Source organism: Suillus subalutaceus, assembly GCF_016647625.1.
Source record: "Suillus subalutaceus strain FC151 chromosome Unknown DFJ58scaffold_9, whole genome shotgun sequence".
Lineage (NCBI taxonomy): Eukaryota > Fungi > Basidiomycota > Agaricomycetes > Boletales > Suillaceae > Suillus > Suillus subalutaceus.
This window is the reverse complement of record NW_024540258.1, coordinates 242,896-261,223: the sequence shown is the minus strand read 5'-3', so window position 1 is coordinate 261,223 and position 18,328 is coordinate 242,896. Positions and strand designations below refer to the sequence as shown.

The 18,328-nt window shown below is 49.3% G+C and overlaps 10 protein-coding genes across 10 annotated transcripts; 5 read left to right on the top strand and 5 right to left on the bottom strand.

The window, feature by feature from the left end:
* Positions 1-37: 37 nt before the first annotated feature.
* DFJ58DRAFT_696949 (uncharacterized protein) lies at positions 38-1,363 on the bottom strand (the record flags this gene model as incomplete). Its single annotated transcript, XM_041383494.1, has 4 exons — positions 38-399; positions 451-776; positions 837-927; positions 980-1,363. 4 exons carry the CDS (start codon positions 1,358-1,360, stop codon positions 184-186), a joined length of 1,014 nt encoding a protein of 337 aa, XP_041249162.1. The 3' UTR covers positions 38-183.
* A 949-nt stretch (positions 1,364-2,312) lies between these two features.
* DFJ58DRAFT_892631 (uncharacterized protein) lies at positions 2,313-2,985 on the top strand (the record flags this gene model as incomplete). Its single annotated transcript, XM_041394787.1, has 3 exons — positions 2,313-2,335; positions 2,395-2,468; positions 2,630-2,985. The coding sequence occupies 3 exons, from the start codon at positions 2,313-2,315 to the stop codon at positions 2,983-2,985; spliced, it is 453 nt and encodes a 150-aa protein (XP_041249161.1).
* A 601-nt stretch (positions 2,986-3,586) lies between these two features.
* On the bottom strand, positions 3,587-4,802 carry DFJ58DRAFT_494192 (uncharacterized protein). Its single transcript, XM_041380671.1, has 2 exons — positions 4,309-4,802; positions 3,587-4,249 (listed from the first exon to the last, which is right to left on the bottom strand). Exons 1-2 carry the CDS (start codon positions 4,409-4,411, stop codon positions 3,744-3,746), a joined length of 609 nt encoding a protein of 202 aa, XP_041249160.1. The 5' UTR covers positions 4,412-4,802; the 3' UTR covers positions 3,587-3,743.
* Positions 4,803-6,163: 1,361 nt separating this feature from the next.
* Positions 6,164-7,582, top strand: DFJ58DRAFT_494177 (proline-specific peptidase). The gene is made up of 2 exons (XM_041380670.1): positions 6,164-6,874; positions 6,927-7,582. The coding sequence occupies exons 1-2, from the start codon at positions 6,222-6,224 to the stop codon at positions 7,183-7,185; spliced, it is 912 nt and encodes a 303-aa protein (XP_041249159.1). The 5' UTR covers positions 6,164-6,221; the 3' UTR covers positions 7,186-7,582.
* A 50-nt stretch (positions 7,583-7,632) lies between these two features.
* On the bottom strand, positions 7,633-8,619 carry DFJ58DRAFT_763149 (uncharacterized protein). The gene is made up of 2 exons (XM_041388589.1): positions 7,811-8,619; positions 7,633-7,750 (listed from the first exon to the last, which is right to left on the bottom strand). The coding sequence occupies exon 1, from the start codon at positions 8,604-8,606 to the stop codon at positions 8,046-8,048; it is 561 nt and encodes a 186-aa protein (XP_041249157.1). The 5' UTR covers positions 8,607-8,619; the 3' UTR covers positions 7,633-7,750; positions 7,811-8,045.
* On the top strand, positions 7,666-7,989 carry DFJ58DRAFT_628307 (uncharacterized protein; the record flags this gene model as incomplete). The annotated part of the gene is made up of 2 exons (XM_041381155.1): positions 7,666-7,750; positions 7,811-7,989. Coding segments are annotated over 2 exons (264 nt in total), but the record flags the coding sequence as incomplete, so codon positions are not given.
* A 2,795-nt stretch (positions 8,620-11,414) lies between the features above and the next one.
* Positions 11,415-12,732, top strand: DFJ58DRAFT_837243 (uncharacterized protein; the record flags this gene model as incomplete). The annotated part of the gene is made up of 6 exons (XM_041392359.1): positions 11,415-11,642; positions 11,811-11,973; positions 12,024-12,057; positions 12,237-12,351; positions 12,449-12,467; positions 12,659-12,732. The coding sequence occupies 6 exons, from the start codon at positions 11,415-11,417 to the stop codon at positions 12,730-12,732; spliced, it is 633 nt and encodes a 210-aa protein (XP_041249156.1).
* Positions 12,733-14,209: 1,477 nt separating this feature from the next.
* Positions 14,210-14,563, top strand: DFJ58DRAFT_722700 (uncharacterized protein; the record flags this gene model as incomplete). Its single annotated transcript, XM_041384918.1, has 1 exon — positions 14,210-14,563. The coding sequence occupies one exon, from the start codon at positions 14,210-14,212 to the stop codon at positions 14,561-14,563; it is 354 nt and encodes a 117-aa protein (XP_041249155.1).
* A 442-nt stretch (positions 14,564-15,005) lies between these two features.
* Positions 15,006-17,089, bottom strand: DFJ58DRAFT_494075 (uncharacterized protein). Its single transcript, XM_041380669.1, has 4 exons — positions 15,872-17,089; positions 15,614-15,817; positions 15,350-15,551; positions 15,006-15,283 (listed from the first exon to the last, which is right to left on the bottom strand). Exons 1-4 carry the CDS (start codon positions 16,974-16,976, stop codon positions 15,220-15,222), a joined length of 1,575 nt encoding a protein of 524 aa, XP_041249154.1. The 5' UTR covers positions 16,977-17,089; the 3' UTR covers positions 15,006-15,219.
* Positions 17,090-17,967: 878 nt separating this feature from the next.
* On the bottom strand, positions 17,968-18,282 carry DFJ58DRAFT_630239 (uncharacterized protein; the record flags this gene model as incomplete). Its single annotated transcript, XM_041381191.1, has 2 exons — positions 17,968-18,137; positions 18,198-18,282. Coding segments are annotated over 2 exons (255 nt in total), but the record flags the coding sequence as incomplete, so codon positions are not given.
* Between the last annotated feature and the right edge of the window lie 46 nt (positions 18,283-18,328).

Here is an 18,328-nt window from a genome sequence, read left to right as displayed (position 1 = left end):
ACTGGTTGGACACTGATATACTGACACGCCATCTTCTATGCAGTCAACATTAATGTGTTTCCATTGAACGACTACGTAAATCCCAAGGTTTCGCTGATTGTGTTATTTTCAAAGTAATCGTAGAGCACAGATAATCCAATCCTGAGGCCCATACCATCATAGCAAGTATCTAAGCGACCTTGCTCACACGGCTGCTTCCGCGGACTCATGGTCGCTACTCTTGTAGGACTGATGCGCCCCAAAACTACTGGAACCGGTGACCGTTTTGGAGCCGTACGCAAGATCACCCATGCGGATTGCTTGCGCTGATGGCCTCGAGGTTATGACCCTGGACATGGTGTCCTGAGACCAACTCTTTCCTTGCGCGACCCGGAAAACTATGAGTAACATTGCAATTATCTGTGGCATGTCATAAACAGTGCGAATTCCTCTCTATTTTCCAGTGCTCACCTGAACCTGAGTGAGCGACTCAATAAATGTCGTCGAGATAGGATTGTTTAGAAGGAAGAGTGTCAGAAATGCCACCGAAAACGCGGAATAGAGAGCGGCGGATTCAATGATCATCGCAGCAATTGACGTGTATTGAGTGCCATAGCTAGAGCCAAGAACTTTGGAAATGCGATGACGATATACGAGCAGACGAAGCACAATAACGATCGTGATGATGATATTCAGTGCGAGTGAGAGGCTGAGATATGGAACGGTGTAGTTGACGTTAGTCGAGGAGAAATATGGGGAATTCGAGGTTACTTGAAGCAGGAACATTATGCCCATAGCTAACCGGTCCGATGGTAAGCATCCAACACAGTCACAGATATTCGAAGGAAGCAACTGACCGATGGACGCAGCGAAAATCAGACCAGGGAATAACATGATAATCCACATTGGCACCATACACCCTCTGTAAATTACCATAAAACGCCAAACCTGCATAGATATATTAGCGATAACATTTTCAACGTCGAATACCTCTACTTACGACCAATCCATCTGAAAGCATCATCGTTAGAAACCCACAGACGTTTCCAAGATTGTCCACAGGAATGCCGAACATGTTATTCTCAAATGCGTTCGGACCACCTGGATAATCGCGATATTGAATGAATGCGAGTTGCGTGAAATCGGCCAGCGCTGTCATAAATAAGGTGCTGAGGATGAAAGTTGTGGTGATGTATAAGAGTAGAGGTAGGCGCTTTTTGTAGTTCATGCGGTTCATCTGCCGGAAAAGAAGGTTGAAGCACATAAAGTACAGTGCGACGTCAATGCCATATGCAACGGCGCTAACTACTGTACCCTGCAACCAACCTTTCTCTGCGAGAAGCGTTTCAGGCGATTCGTCTGGTGTCCAACTAGATGACATGATGGATCAAATGATGAACAGAATAACTTGACGGATCCTTCTGGGGGAATAATGATCTAGGGTGGGCGGGAACGAGTCACGATCATGATGTTAGCACCTTCGTAAATAATATATTCTTTGGCACCACAACCGTTGGGCGCCAGTGCGTGCGGTGAACCGTGAGTGGTGTCTTCAAGAACATTAAAAAATGACGTGGCCGAGATCGCAAATGCCTGATCAGCCTGGTGCCAATAGTAGAATCCTACATTTGAGGAAGGTGCAATTACAGTCGTATCGCCGCTGACGCGCCAGTTTTCGACACCGCCGGCTTCTTGCGTTCCTTCGTACCTGGTATCTAGTGGCCCGAACAGACACAGCCAGACGTGGCACATTCGTAGCTACCTCAATCAATCAACTTCTCTCCAGCTTCTGTCGTTACAATTGGTCCGGCCAGATCTTCTCTCCCATTTGTTCTTCGCTATTTGGCACCCATTGTCGTTTCCCTTATCGTCATGTCGGCTTCGTTGGTCTTATTCTTGTATGCGTCTGGTTTGATCCTAATGTTCCCCATGCCCTCGTATCTCCTGAAGTCAGCCGTTCTCTCGGTCATTCACTGCTTGGTCAACGATTTGTTGATGTCTTCACTGCCTTTTACGAGAATCGCTCGTTTACGACTGACGTTGAGTTTGAAGTGGTTGATTTCATCCAGCGTGATGCCGTCATCGGCATGTATGGCATCGTGCTAACAATCAAGTCGTTCATAATCCCCACCATGCTGCCGGACGTTCAAATTACCTAGGTACGTGCTAATCTTATCACTCCTTGTTGGCACGTACAGTACCAGTGTACACTGGACACCCATTTCGTATCGACCCCGCATCTCAGAGCCGGGCCGAGATGCGGGTTCCATACAAAATGAGATCTCAGCTACTTAGATGACTTTTGCCAGTAAAGTTCAAACAGGGCGTTATCAATGATGGGAAGGCATACCTGCCGGTGAGTTCCCCCTCATGCTACTAGTTGACTCGCGACTGACCAGCCGTCCTTGGTTGTAGGATATGTCATGGAAAATTCGCGACAGGGACAAGACAGAACGTTCCAAGCTCGGTTAATGGTGTTCTAGCGAGTGGTTAGCATGTCTCGCTGAAAGGGTGCATCGAGTTGCAGGAGAGATGAGCAAACCTTGTGACTGGGCGGCCAGATGGTAAAGTTGATACTGCATTATCGGTGCAAGGGCCGTCTGTCAGCGACCAGTTTTACCGCTGTTCTCCGCCGGACTTTTTTGCAAAGTCGGTGACGACACGTACCAGACTTGGTACAAAATCGTCGGGGATCTCGCTTCGGGTGCACACCCTCTCGTCGTGCTGCACGGCGGCCCTGGCATCTCGCATGAGTATATGACACCTCTCGCTGAAATTCATAACAAATGCAACATCCCCGTCATCTTTTACGACCAGATCGGCATCGGCAAGTCCATTTTTGAAGGTGTGGCGGAGAAGCCCAGAGAGTTTTGGACAGTCGATCTGTTCATGGAGAGCCCCGTCCATGGCATTGTGGGGGAAAAGCACTGGCCAGCTACTGGACGCGATGCCAGCGGATGTGAGGGAGACTATCGAGAAGCACGAGAAAGAGGGGACAACGGCTAGTCCTGAATATCAACAAATGATGGGGATCTTCTATGAAAAGCGCGTTTGCAAGACCCTCTAGCCAAAAGAGTTGGAGACATCTTCTGCAGCCATGTTGCGAAATCCCACCGTGTATCACACGATGTAGGTGATGGATGTCTCGACGTACCTTTCTGACATGTGCTAAATATTGTTTACCATGGTTGGTCCGTCAGAGTTCACCATTACGGGCACGCTGAAATCATGGCATGTCTGCGTCAGTCCTTTCTTCCACAGATTCCCCATGCGAAGTGGGCGCAGCTCTCGCAGCCGTCATATGCCATTCTTGCAGGAGGACCAGGCAAGATACTTTTAAGTGGTAGCTGAATTTCCGACATATCCTTGAATCCTGTAAAATATAACTAAGATTGAATGCGCGGGAATGGAATGACCATATTACCACAGTGACTTCCTCCTTCCACGGGTACAGCGAGGGATAGGCTCCAGGGACCATCCTACCTTGAATGAATTGCGACAATTAACATTTTGGGAAGACACATGAGTAATTTACAGGAGGCAATTTGTGGTACTTTTTCTTCGACTGAACTCGAGAAACTTTGATTGCGCAACTCGGTAATATGAGGCAGCACTAAAGACTGAACGATTTCGTTGTATTAAACAGGCTTGAATTTGAAAGTGAACACATTTAAAACCTAGTGCGGCTATCGAATCACTTAGTAAAATAATACATAGTTGCGCTCAGCGAAAACAGATTGAAGCATATGAAGTAGTGTGTCAATTTAGTCCCAATGCGCCCTCCACTGCAACCACTTCTCGTGGTACTCTTCAAGTACAGAATTTGCCTTGCCCCAGTCTCTGCATACTAATGTGTCCCCGATTCTGTCCTTCTCGTAATCGACGCTCAGAAAGTCTCCCATCTCCAGCGTATGTGCAGGGTCACACATAAGAGTCTGCCGAAGATAATTGAGACAGTGATGTGTGTGATGATATGTAACCTTGGGTTGATCACGGTTGTAGTCGAGGAGAGCTTGCTGCAGCATCCATAAACAGTGGAGCTGATGACCGAAGACCACCACGAAAACTCGGTGCTCTGGTCCTAGATGGGTGCGACCAATAATTTTCGGCCAACTTGGGAGGCTTTTCCATTCCAGTTGAGATTCTGTGTCAGATGCGTTCAGAGCAAAATGCACACTTTCATGAAGAGTCATCGCGACGGCTTCATGCGTGAGGTCGACAGGAAATTCCCATGGGTAATCATCGCCAGCGTAGGTGTATTCTATAGATTCTGAAATGCCGAGGTCAGTCCATCATGTTTTTGCTTCAACACGTATGGAAGGTACTCGCGATGCTGTGCCGGTTGCAGTCGGACGCGAACGTGCCACACGGTGACAAGTATACTAAGCATCCCGAACATCCATCCAACCACCAGTTCCCCGCGAGACATCATGGATATTAATTGCCTGCAGGTACTAACGCAAGTTCTTGATTATTGAAGCAAGCAAGCCCAGAAACCCTGCTGATATATGATTAGCACAAGCAGCGAGTTTACCATAGCCCTAAAATACTTTACTCTGCTGCGGGTAAGCTAGAGATACACGATTACGAACCCATCACAGTCAAACTGGTTCTTTTGTTTCAGTTTCAATCAGCAGGTCACGTATAATTTGCGCCCAGTCCGAACGTCGGAGAATGAATTACCGAGGCAGGGTCTTGAACTCCTGGGTGAGGCTAGTTGTCATATCTTGATAGAAGGAAGACAGTCGCTCCTTCTTCATATGGACCACAATATGGTCGCATGGCCACATAATCATCACATTATGATGCTGGCCCAATCGGTGAATCATTGCTGATGGTATCCAAACCGCCGGCAGAAATACGGTATATCGCGAAGTCACGGTGCTTTTAGATTCCGCCTCACTCACTCATGTGGCAACTTGGCCACTGTTATCATTTCCGGCATCCACATGCAATCTATCGAAGGTAAGGTGATTTTAAAAGGTTCGCGCAATTAAGTATGTGTGAACCAAGGGACAAGGGATTTTCTTAGTACCGTATATCGTGCGACTTGGTACTACATCTCGGAAAAACCATTCCCGAATTGTAAATCAACGCACCCCCCTCGAGGAGCTGATGTTTAAAAGGGTCAAAGCACCAATCTCCATCTGGCATAAACCAACGCATCTTAACCCGCGAGCCTTAACGGACAGCATCATTCAATACCATGAGCGTGTTCAACATCAGCTTCTACGTCATACTCTTGTCTGTGGCCTTCGCGCAATTCACAGCAGCAGTCCCTATCTCGGAATGTACCGATCTCGGTGACAACGTAGATGGTGTATCCTGTGAGTAGGTCCCGGTGATGGCGTAGGACTTGGCTGATGAATTTGAACCTCTAGTAGCATCGGGAGGAGATAAATGCTTTTAAAGCCGGGAAAGTTCAAAGTTAATGCAAAGAATATTGGAACAACAGACGAGACGATCATCTTGTAGTACATGACATGTGGTGAAGCAACTTTCCTCGACAAAAAAACAGTATACTACTACTAAGACTGATAGGATTCGTCATAAATACGAGATGACTACTAACCCAGTGTGAGCGGTGAAAGTTCTTTGAAAACGGCATAGTGTTCACTATGATGTGTATTACTGAGGCTCTGAACGTTTGAAGTAGTGCATGAGGTTATAGTTCAGATACCAGATATCTTACCCTCACCATATCAGTATCAGTGCAAAGCAATGGACCATCATGGAAAGTTCAAATTTAATTATTGGGAAGACGCAGGTTGAAAAGGTAGCGGAACCTACTCGAATCACCAGGGAATGATGGTCGATTTTGACTGGCTGGTACTACATATGTATTTGAGTGCCCATTTCATCCAAGCTCCATACCGACCGTCACGACCTCTATAGAACATTTCGAGTCACGGCCTAGTCCGAAGCCTCAAATTTCTCTTCCTTACTGATCGCCGCATTCGCGTGTTTGGAGTTTGGGATAAATATAATTTCCAAGACCAATTGCGAAATCAAGTGTTGCTACATCATTAAATTCCTCAAAGAATCATGCACATGTACAGCGCTAGTACGACCGATATTATGATCAACCTCCTAAACACCGCCATTTCATTTCGAGCGATGGACAAACAGCCGGAATGGTCCGTTGAACGTTGAAACGTTGGAACACCCTTCTCGTTTATAAAGGGTTGCGTCCTAGTGGTTGCTAGCTCGCTCTCCAAACGCATCCATACATTAAACTTCCAATGACTGAAGTTACAGGCAAAGTAGATTTCAAAATCGGTGATGACACGTACCAGACTTGGTACAAAATCGTCGGGAATCTCGCTTCGGGTACACGCCCTCTCGTCGTGCTGCACGGCGGTCCTGGCATCTCGCATGACTATATGACACCTCTCGCTGAAATTCACGACAAATGTAACATCCCCGTCATCTTTTACGACCAGATCGGCATCGGCAAGTCCATTTTTGAAGGTGTGGCCGAGAAGCCCAAAGAGTTTTGGACAGTCGATCTGTTCATGGATGAACTGGACAACCTTCTTGTCCACCTCGGTGTGCAGAATGGCTTTGCTCTTCTGGGTCACTCCTGGGGAGCGATGTTAGGGGCGCACTATGCCAGCCACAGACACCCTGTGGGTCTCAAACACCTCATCCTCACCAGCGGAGCCCCATCCATGGCATTATGGGAAAAAAGCACTGGCCAGCTGCTGAACGCGCTGCCAGCGGATGTGAGGGAGACTATTGAGAAGCACGAGAAAGAAGGGACAACAGATAGCCCCGAATATCAACAAATGATGGGGATCTTCTATGAAAAGCACATTTGCAAAACCCCCTGGCCAAAGGTGATGGAGACATCCTTTGCAGCCATGATGCAAAATCCCACTGTGTATCATACGATGTAGGTGGTGTCTTAACGTACCTTTTTGACATGTACTGATCATTGTTGCCAGGATTGGACCGTCAGAGTTCACCATTACGGGCACGCTGAAGTCATGGTCGTGTTTAGATCAGATTCACACAATCACAACTCCTACTCTCCTCACTAACGGTGTCATGGATGAAGCGCAGGACGTCTGCGTCAGTCCTTTCTTCCACAGAATCCCGCATGTGAAGTGGGTGCAGTTCTCGCAGCGTCACATGCCATTCCTGGAGGAGGAGGACCAGGCAAGATATTTTCAAGTGGTGGCTGATTTTCTGACGTATCCTTGAATGGTGAATCCTGTAAAATATATATAAGCTTCAATGAAGGCAGAGGAATGGAATGACCAGATGATAACTACAGTGAATTCCTCCTTCCACGGACTCAGCAAAGGATTGTCCTGTCTTGGGTAAAGGACACGGGCTGCAACCTGATTAGTAGAGGGCCGCCGCCTGTATGTGCACCTCCAGGAGAGCTTGGAGATGCTAGATCATCTAGTAGTACGATTGCTCAGTCATTTGGCTATCACATGACTTTGGCACTGTCTCGCCTCAGTCTCATTTCTTCATTGATTTTTATGATTAGAATTTCCAGTACCTTTTAAAGCTGAGCGCTGAAGTGGCAAACTGGAATATCTGATTGAGATGGGCTGAGGATGTGCAATGTCACGGTGCATGAAGTGAGCGCAATTGGTGTACGGGATTTGCCGAACGCACAACAGGAATAATAACATTGAGCTTAACGCAGTACTTTATGCATTCACAAAAGACATGGAAAACATACTTTCAATTGGAGCAGGCATTGCTCTGCGCGTCGTTCTCGACGTTGCTACAGGCAAAGATCACAAACTCATAGGTTTGTTTCGAGCAGTCTTTGATTTTTTTTCCAAGTATATCTCATTAATTTCGTTGCAAGGCATACTCATCGGACTCTGGGAAGGCGTCGTGCTCTCGCACTTCCTCTCAAAGCATACCCGTTCTCGATCGAGGTCAAAAGACCCATACCTCGCCCTTGCTACGCGCATGGCAATCGACATCTACTTATCACACTCACTTTCTCGCTTTGCCCTCACATGCGCATGGACACCGGTTGGGCTCCTCCTTGCAGACGTCGCTCCTGGAATATGGCGCGATACAGGTCTGAAGAGTGTCTATAAGGCACTAAGGAGGGAGGTGAGAGCTATAAGGAAGGCCATACCGCGATGGAAGGTCAAGAATGACTTGCGAGTACCGAAAATTTCCATCAAATATCCCGTGCGAAGCTTGTTTCGACGTGCTCCACCATCATCTGTTGTTTCGAGTACCCGCGCTGCACCTCCCGCTTCGCCCTCCCAACAAATACACAAAAGACGCATGCCACCTGGGACGTACCCTGGCCGCCCTGCCCTTTCCGAGACGAACTCTGAGCTTAGTCGCGTACGCGAAGTCATTCCGGGTCCATCCCCAGCATTCATATCAACTACGGTCGATCCCGCCTGTCTTCCACCCGTCGACCTGCACTTCCAACATATTTCACACCTCTCCGATGCTGGGCCTTCGAGACGCGACTCTATAACTACCCATAATGACAGCTGGGTGCACGTTAGTGTGTCTTCACATTCGCCAGAAAAAGGGCAGGACCCAGAGCTAAGTGCACTCGACATTCCTCCACCTACATTTGAATGCCAAACCATCACCGCGAACGTCGAAGTTGTCTCCCCAACACCTCGCATGCATATTAGCTCCCTCCCTACAATCGCCGCTCACCAAGTGCCACTGCCGGAATCACGGCCCGCATCCGTCATAGGCAGCGTCCTCTCCCTATTTGGCGCAAAGAGTATATTGAATCGCGCGCGCAGCGACAAGGCCAGGTTGGACGTTGGAATTGATGCTACTCAGCATCAGGTAAGCACGACTGAGTGGGAGCGTCCAACTATCGGACAAGCACAGCACCAGCCTAGCGCAGTGACGGGACATCGCCGCATGAGCTCAGGCCCTGGACCTTCAATGCTCAGGCATGCTGATAATGACGATGAATCGGTGGTGGGTTCAGCGGTAGGGAAAAGCGCAAGAACTGAGCCCATCTTCGGCGGTATGTCGGAATCTTTGTCGGGTACTGGAAGAGCGGCTTTCGTAGGCGGACTTTTGACCGAGGTGACTGCACCCGATGATTTTGTGGGTGGATTTGCAGTGGAATGTACCGGGAATGCGTTTGCCATCCAGTCAGGCATTGCGTCTCAACCTCTGTCTGCACTAGGACAATCCAATGTACCGTCTCAAAACCCACCCGGGAACCCCTCTCAGACACCCGCCCCACCTGACGCTTCAACCACGAGGTCTATGATTGCCGATCCCCAACCTCTCGTGGAATGGACTCAACCATCAAACACTGATAGTATTCCAGGCGCCAACATCGACACCGCCGCCGACAATCCCCTCCCGAACCCCATCTCCAATGCAGACGACTCTGCCAGCAATCAAAATCCTGCTCTTACCACCGCTCCGAAACCAGAAAAATCAGGCAAGCCAGAAAGGAAGAAGAGAGGGGCCAAGAATGCCACGCAGGCAGCCTCCCAGAGCACCACACCCGGTCCACCTGAAATTACTCCCCAAGACCAACAGCAGACCTCTGCCCGTGCTCAAACACCAGGTCCTGACTCTCAAAACCCCGCAGGCTCTGCATCAGACCCCCTTCCCACCTCAGATGGTCCAACGCAAGACGCGGCTGTTTCTGTGCAGCGTACGACGGAGATAGACACGGACATAACGAAGCACGGGCACGTCCGTGGGGTGCAAGGATCTGACTTCCCCGACAGTAGCCCCAACTCGCCGCCACCGCCCTTCAAGGAGGTAGCGACGCCTATCGAGCCGACTCTTCTTACTCAAGAGCAGACCGAGCGCGAGTCGCTGCGCGGGGAATTCTTGATGCGGGAGCTGAAGCAGCTGGAGATGCTTATCGCGAAAGCGGAGAGTGGGATAGGGCGGGGAAGTCCAAGTCCCTTGAGTGCGGAGAGGCTGGATGGGCTTAGGGAGAGGCTTGAGATGGTCAGAGGGAGAGTTGAGAGGAGGGTTTATGAAGGTGCTTCTTTGATTTGAATTATTTTGGCTATGGCCACGATGCTGAATCTTCCCCCTTCTCTTCCCATACACAGACCCCTCCACCGAATTTGAAACCCCACACCAACTCACCCTTTCAGGCATCGATGGCCCGTCAGCCGTTGACCTTGTGCATACCGCCATTGTAGATCTGCTCTTAGAGACGCCTCACGCGGAGCCATTGGCGGTCGTTGGATATATCAACAAGCAGAAGAGGGGAAACGGAAAGACAGGTGATTTGAAGAACGCTGTTGTAGATTGGGTGAAAGAGTGAGTTTTTTTATCCCGTCGTTCCACCCACTTTGAGCAGATGGGTTTTATTTTATTTTATTTCTTCTTTTCTATGTGGCTTCGCACTAATGCCTCACCTTGTAGGAACAAGTTCAAGGTCCGGAATGACCCGGGGACGCCATTTATTCTGAATATCACGTTTTAAATGTTCGCGTGTTACACGCCCATTGAACGCCATGCCCACGGCGCTTTCACCACCAGTGTGTGTCGTATTCGCAACGACCCCCACGCATATTTTGTATATGTGGATCCTATCACGACCTACGACGATTATTCAACCATGCAAGTACTCTACCCCACCAATCACGCCACGATATTGATATCTTACCTATACTGCGCACTCGATTTCATCACCTGGAAACAAACACTGCTGGACAACGCTGTCTCTGTTCCTTATGCTCTGATTTATGGTCACTCACAGATACACGGTACAAGTAATGTATTCTTTTGTACATAGTTTTTTTATGTTGTGCGAATAATCACTTCTGATTATATTCTGTATAATTTGCGGGCGCTACTAGGGATGTGATTCATTGCACATGGTCAATCAAACACTTCGGACTCCGGAACACCAACCATCCGCGGTGTGCGTCAAGCTTCATGACATGGTACAAATAATTCGCATATGCCGTTCCGGACTCCGCAGTCATCTTGATTTTCAGTGTCTTCAATTGTCGGGTCATTCATCAGCTAACCGCCAAATATCAGAGGTAGTAACTTCAGCTCCAGATGCTGAGTGTGTGATGACCTTAACGCGGAAAAAGGAAGACCTATCGAAAGCCTCTTTTTAGTGCAGAAGACCTATCAGCCTGTGATTATTCGCTTGCTTGTTGTGTCGATAACACGGCGTGTTCTGAACATCCCAGCGATTATGGTACTGCGGTAGCCTGAGAAGCTACTCTCACACCTCTCGAAGCAGCTGAGCTTCCCATACACTGTGCGCTGTGCTCTGGCAGCTCGCTTCAGCACCGAAGCGTAGATAATGTGGGTAAGGCCGGGGCTGATTCTGTAGGCCTCTTGGAGGAGACCTACGATCGCTTCTGCAAGGCTACGAAGGCCCCACATCCATGAGGCATGCATTTCTGCTATAAATTCAGCTTGTCCACGCGTATTCCATCAAACACGTGAGGCTCACTTCTCGCAACAGTTTCACAATGTGCCCCAACATTCTGTCCTTCATTTACGTTTTATACGTACTCCACATTTCGTGCGCCGCCCGCGTCATTGTTAAAGACACAGGTACGAATTATGTTCCAGCTCAGCTGAATGTTGATAACCTGTATAAAGAAGTTGCCCCAGGGAATGGCTGGTGTGGATCTTCAGATGTCGCTCGCAGCTATTATCTGATCCCTGTGATAGTTCCCGCTGCCGACATTCAGGATGTAAAGACTGTGGACAACAACCGTCAACGACGAAATAATCCCAAGTAAAGGTAAGAGGTCATAGCTCGTAACGCAGCGGCCTGAATTGATCACCCGCAGTCCGCGCTGATGGTCGGCATACGGCAAAGGCTCGAATGACGCCCCTCGTTGGTGCTCTTTGGCAAACAGGCGTTCATCAGGAAGTATCACCTAGTCGAGGTAGATAAAAACGCTCGACTTGTTCTTGAGCTACCATTTCTGCTTACTACAGCAGGCAATAACAGGGCAAATGAACCTGAATCGACGCCCGCTGTTTCTTTTTGGAAGACGAAGGGAATGGCTTCAAAGCTGTGTTAGTCTATATGAATGATCGTTTGACTAGTGCTTACTAAAAAATCATAGCGGCTATTCAACGTGTTGAGGAACCTGCACCTACGTACGTCTTAGGATTGCTATTTCAAAGCGCCATTCACGAGAAGATCACCGATTCTTAAGGCAAGCGGCATAGCAACTGGATAGTGGATCGAGAGTTTCATGTGCCCTTGCGCAATAGACAACGATCGAAAAACCATATTATTCATGAACGGCATCGCAGCAGTTGAAAAGCAGTGTTAGAAGGTTCTCGCAGCAGGCTGGCTTCGGAAAGGATATTAAATGGGAGGATTTTCGTCTAGTGAACTTCAACTACTTGCCATTCTCAGTTCTGTACAACATTTCCAAGCGACCAAGAGTGAGTTGTCTGCGTCAGCGTCAGCAGCTCGGGACTTGAGACTGGGGAGGGCTGAAGAGTTGAAGGTTCGAAAATTACACTTCTTACCACTTTGAAGCGCCGACATTATCTCGTTCGTGAGTCTGAGTATGTGCATTGAGGAAACATTAATTGTGTCAGTCCGCAACTACGTATTATTTTGTCGCGTTAATCCTGGCAATCGTGTTTCAAGAACAAGCTGTCAAATGTTTTTTTTAAAGGCGCATGACGGAAGGTGGTGAGCGACAGTACTTAAAAGCTTCAGGAGTACTTCAATGTCCCCATTCAGATGGCACAACTGGCGGGCCGCCAGCCACTGCGGCTTGTTGGCTGTCTAGGCTTGCGGACGAAAAGGTTTGGTGAGTAAAGGTGTAGTTGGTTTCCCCGCGAGTAATGACCCATTTGATCCAAGTCCCAGATGTACAGTCACTCTAGAAACAACTGTCTTTGATCCAATGACCAAGTTAAAAGTTCGGAACTTCGAGCGTGTCTGAGTAACGGGTTCTCCCGGCCGGCTTACTAACGTCATCTGAGAAGATGCCCCTATCAATTTTGCTATCGATGGCGAAAATAAAGCCTGCTACTAAGCACCGTGATTTTGTGAGAGGGCATGTAGTCAGGCAGGAATTGTGCCATATTCCGCTGGGAAGGTGTTAATGGTGAGCTCGGTCGAACCCCAATGCGCCACGTTTTGGAAATTGGAATTTGTAACTCATACTTACGTGGTCTCAGTTCTTGCTTGGGCCGGAGGCCATGGAACACAGTGCACACTGCACACCGGATGTGATATAGGTGTTTCCAATGAATTGGTTGTGACTATGTCCTGATGGCAACGACAGGTCAAAACTCCACAATCCCGGCAGGCTGCGGGGCTCAAACGACGCGATAATCGGACATGACATGTACAGAGTCCGAATGGGCAACTTCCTGAAGCAAGGATGACAACCGAAATTATTACGCTTCATTGCAAAAGACTTTCAACCAAGGTAGCAATCTCGAACCCGCTCGCACAGGTAAGTAGTGAAAATAATACAATCGTATATGCAGGGAGCGGTTACGAGTATGGCTAACGGCTCATTGTCTTGCTTGATATAGATTCAATAAACATTATCCTACAGTGAGAGGGTCGGCTCTTAATTTCCCCTAGACGAGAGCGAAGTTGTATCTATCTGATCACTGATACTAAAAACGGCTGCTCCAAGAGCGGGCTGCGCGCATTTGGGAGAAATTTTATTGCAGTCTCGAATCAGAGGCAAGTGCGGTTCCCCTTTTGATTTTTCAGCTCGTGATCGTTACAATGACTACCACTAACTCTCAGGCATCAGCACCGGTCGCGCGCTCATAATAAACTAAACACTAGATGCTTTTACTCAGTATATCTAAACCCTCTCGCGCGGCGGTGGGTTATCATGAATCGTACTCGGACGTGAGCCTGCACCTCCCTTTGCGACGCCAAAAGCTGTTGTGTCAGGAAACCAACATAGTTTCTGCACTTGGTAGGACCTCTCCGAATGTACGGCCTATTCATCCCCCCGGAATTGAGACGATTCAGAATGTTGGAGACGCTGACACCGAGCGTTCCTCGAATTTGAGTGATACGGTTCGCGGAGTCGTCAAGGAGTAATCACTGCTTGATGATGAAACTAGTTTGCACTCTGCTACTGTCGCATCAGCCCGGTGTTGTTCGCACTTCATGCTAACGCAGTGCATGTTCAAGGGCAACAACATGTCCTATAAATTGGATGAGGACTCCACGCATTCTGATTCTCATAGTGTCTGTGTGTGTCGCAACATCATCTAGTTGGTAAACACGTCTGTTTGATCCAATCTCACTAGTAGTATGTTGACCTTATCTCGCTTCACGGTTGCTCTCGCTCTCGCATCCTCTATCTTCGGTGTTACCATTCCTGCAGTACCCTTCCGCCGCTCCGGGGAGCTTTTGGAACGATTGGAGCACGAAGAAGTAGACCTAAGAGGTCTAGCACCCTCTCGCCGCTCTGGGGAGCTTTGGGAGGGGTTGGAACACGAAGAAGTAGACACAGGAGGTCCGACGCCCTCTCGCCGCTCTGGGGAGCTTTGGCTGGGAGCGGAACACGAAGTGGTAGACGCAACAGGTCTGGCAGTCTCACGCCGATCTGGCGGCCTTTGGCATGGATCGGAATATGAGGAAGCTTTCTCTTCTGCCAATGATTGAGGTCAGTTCCTGTGCGAGCTTCACGAATCTCGTCCTGACGCAGCTTTATTGGCAGGTCCTCCAGAAATAGCATCGATCAATTAGTGAGGAACTCCGCGTTCTTGTTGCATATGCGGGCATACAGCAAGTGGGCAGCTGAAAGCTCTGATAGACAGACCTTTCCTGGCATTACCGACAACCCCCGTAACACCTATACTAGACCAATGACGTGGAAATTAGAATAAATGGACCACTAGATGTTGCAACTATTTATAACTGCAGAGGAACTCTCATGGGTACTTTCAGACCTCGCTAGCAAGGGGATTCACGTTTGAAAGAAATTTATTCAAGCTGGAGTACTGGAGGATGAGAGGTGCAATCAAAACGGCAAGTGCACATAGCCTAACGTATTTAATAGATTGCTCATAAGGTGATCCAATAGACCACAGATTTATTTTAAAACTTTGATCCAATGCCAACAGCATCAACCGATAGTAAATCAATGATGCTTATCATAATAACTTAGATAGAGTACCGTATTACATGCGTTATACAACAAATATAATTACTTTGCCGTCATCGCCATCGCTATCATTGAGAGTGCATCAAGATTCAAGTAACTTCACCGAAGAGGGCGGGTATCGTTGTCGGGGGTATCGTATGTCGTACAATCTCCTTTACACGGTTATCACAAACACAAAATGCCCATCGGTAGGATCAGAACGGAGGGAGAATTTGTTGCTGCAGCATCAGCATCAGCGTCACGAGCAGTTACAAAAGGAAAAGAAGTAAAGCGAATACACTCACTCGGCAACATACTCCCTCAACGGCCCACCCAAAGTTTTTTGCCTGCTCTTCGAAGGAAAAGACACGTTCACTTCAATCAGACCAGCGTCCTCCCGGTCGATAAGCAGGTTGACGATCATATTCGCCAGTTCTTCGATGACACCAGAAGGTTTCCCGGGCGGGGCGGAGACTTCGGGAGCGGGTGACGGATCTTTTGGTGCGTCTTTGTGGGGGTGAGCATGAGCACGGGAAGGAAGAAAGCGAGGTCAGGGAAAGTAAACGTACCAGCGAAATTGGTTCTTGTGATCCTCCCTTGGATGAGATCCAGACGGGCCTGAATTTCGGACAGACCCTGTACATCGGAAGATTTGAGTTTAGTCCGTGATGCCTCAAGTCGGGTCACTTGTTTAAGGAGGAAGGCAACGCGGTTGGCTTCAGCCTCGCTTTGTTCTGGGGTAAGAGGTGTTGGCTCTGGTTTGAGCGAAGGGTCTAGAGATGAAGCTTTAGCTTGGTTCAAAGACTGTAGGCAGTGGGTGAACGTACCTGCGTCTTCAGTATTCCCGCCTGCTTCGTGGGCATCCCCGCTTGCAAATTTGCTATCCTCGCCTATGACTTGGCTACCTCTACCCGCTCCTTGAATACTTGCCTGATTACCCTTCCCGTCTTGTTTATTTGTGCCTTGCTCTGGGCCATTTTCCACTTTTTCCCGAGTTCGTTCTGGGGTATTCTTGCCCGTGTCTTGGTTATGATCCCCAGCGTTTTGAGAAGTCTCAGTGTTCTCGTTAGTACCCTCATCTGCCTCTTGTCCACCCACATCATCCGCGACATTTTGGTTTATAACTGCCCCTTCTCCTGTGGCGACCTCCTCTAGCCCTTTTTCTTTCGCAACGCCCTTGGCACCCTCACTTCTCGAACCCTCCGCGACCTGTTCGCCTGACTCCTTCCTATCATCAACGCCTGCACCAAAATTCGCCGCACGTGGATTCACAGGCGACTCGAATTCTTTAAATGGCGGTGGCGGATCGTCATAAACATCGCCGGTATCTAAAAGATTAAACTCCCCAATGGCAGATTCATCACGCGCCCCTTCACCTGGAAAGATTGGGTCTGGTTCGGTAGATGGAGATTTGAGGCCTGGCATGGGACGAATTGGATTCGCAGGGTCGTAATCGGTATTGCGGACGGAAGTGGATGTAAGACCTGGGCTTGTACACCTCGATCTTGGTCTGGATGTAGAAGTCTTGGATGGGGGTATTGGTGTGCGGGTCCTGGAGGGAGGTGCAGGTGTGGGGGTCTTGGGTGGAAGCGCGGGTGCGGGTGTGGTTGAACGGAGCTCTGCATTGCCGGATGTCAAGTTCGACTGGAAAGTCGTTTGTTTGGTCTGGGGCGCTGGCGTTGGCGGTTTGGTCTGGGGTGCCGAAGCGGGCGCTGGGTTTGAGAGAGTAGCGGGGCGCTGGGTTTGGGAGAGTAACAGGCGCTGGATTTGGGAGAGTAGCGGGCGTTTTGGACGCGGAGAGGGGCGTGCTCGACCCAAGCGCTGAGCTCGTGCGCACACCGTCATTGCCGGAGTGGGCTTGAGGCGTACCAGAGTGCTGAGGCATCTGCCCACCTGCCCGTGCGACAAACCCACCGATTCCAGCAGCACCATCGGACAGGATATTGTGTTCAGGGTGACGGAGCATCGAATGTTCCCATCTACTGCTGGCCTGGTGTCCTGCCGAATTCGGCTGGTTACCGAAGGTAGGCTGATTTTGTGTCTGTCCCAACACCCCTGGCGAGCTCGCCCGTTGATGGGATGGCGTGTGTGCTCTCCCGAAATCAGGGCCTCGGTCCGGACCAACTTCCCCGACTCTCGTGCGAGCGTTTTGGCTCGATATGCTCGCGCTACAGGTGGATGATAGGTTCCCTACACGGGAAGTAGAAGGTGATTCCGGTAGTGGAACCGGCGGTGCATGGATAGAGAGATCAATCTCAGAATCTGGAATGGGAGGGAGAATTTTGACGAGCGCGCGGGGGGTAGGGGAGATGATTTCGAATGTGGTTGTTGTTTCGAGTACGGCTACAGGTGGAGTGAGGTTGAGCACGCTGAGGTCTGGACCCTGTTCCTGTTCCTGTTCTTGATCCCGTTCTTGCATTTGGGACGGCACGGCGGTATGTACTCGGTCGTCATCTGGAACTGGTATAGGGTCGTGCCTTGAAGAATCAGAATCAGAACTAGAAGAGAGGAGGGACGGGAGGTGAGAGGGCGGCTCTAGGTTGAAAGAAGGAGGAAAGCCAGGGTCGACGTCGATATGAATGAGGGCCGGGGAGGGTCCTGGAAGAACTTCACGCGTAAGAGTATCCGTCACGGAAGGGGTTCCTTGGCTAGAGGGCGAGCCTGATGTTGAGCGCCTCTGCAGGATTTGGGCCGGAGAAGCCGGCGGGGCAGCGCGCGTGCTCGACACAATAGTGGATGATGGACGAGACAAAATACCTGGTACAGTATTTGAGATAGATATGTTTGGGACCTGTATATCATTCTCAATCCTCCATCGTGGCATGGACCTCCTCATAGCTTTGACATCTTTCCTTAGCGCCCTGTATACATACCTCAGCCCTGTCTCTCGCCACACGCTGGGCGCTACGTCAGCAAGGAGGAGCCCGACGAGTGTCCATGCGCCAGTGAGGGCAAACCGGACTGGCGAGTTCACGAGCAAAAAGTCGATAACGAACCGAGTAGCAAGGGCAAGATATGCGTCATTGGGATTTCGCGGATTTTTATGGAGGAAATGCGAGAGCACAAAACCTTCCCAGAGCCCGACGAGTGTACCTTGAATAATAACAATTAGATGAGCCATATTAACATTCTGCTACTTATAATGGGACGCACTAGTAAGCCTATAATCACTGTCAGTAAGGATGTCGATGACGGCGCGTAGGGCGAGTCCAACACCGATGGCGATAACATGTTCCATACTGTCACATGCGTCGTGAACGATGGCGAGCCCGATTAGCTGAGTG

What these genes read in the sequence shown, in the direction of transcription:
- DFJ58DRAFT_494177 (XM_041380670.1), top strand. Translation starts at nt 6,222, where the DNA reads ATGACTGAAGTTACAGGCAAAGTAGATTTCAAAATCGGTGATGACACG. An exon ending in CCCACTGTGTATCATACGAT is followed by an intron (nt 6,875 to 6,926) that starts GTAGGTGGTGTC and finishes CATTGTTGCCAG; the next exon opens with GATTGGACCGTCAGAGTTCA.
- DFJ58DRAFT_494075 (XM_041380669.1), bottom strand. Translation starts at nt 16,976, where the DNA reads ATGGTGCTGCTGGAATCGGTGGGTTTGTCGCACGGGCAGGTGGGCAGA. An exon ending in CACAAGAACCAATTTCGCTG is followed by an intron (nt 15,552 to 15,613) that starts GTACGTTTACTT and finishes ACCCCCACAAAG; the next exon opens with ACGCACCAAAAGATCCGTCA. An exon ending in TTGAGGGAGTATGTTGCCGA is followed by an intron (nt 15,284 to 15,349) that starts GTGAGTGTATTC and finishes CTGATGCTGCAG; the next exon opens with CAACAAATTCTCCCTCCGTT.
- DFJ58DRAFT_494192 (XM_041380671.1), bottom strand. Translation starts at nt 4,411, where the DNA reads ATGATGTCTCGCGGGGAACTGGTGGTTGGATGGATGTTCGGGATGCTT. An exon ending in ACTGCAACCGGCACAGCATC is followed by an intron (nt 4,250 to 4,308) that starts GCGAGTACCTTC and finishes TCGGCATTTCAG; the next exon opens with AATCTATAGAATACACCTAC.
- DFJ58DRAFT_763149 (XM_041388589.1), bottom strand. Translation starts at nt 8,606, where the DNA reads ATGCGAGGTGTTGGGGAGACAACTTCGACGTTCGCGGTGATGGTTTGG.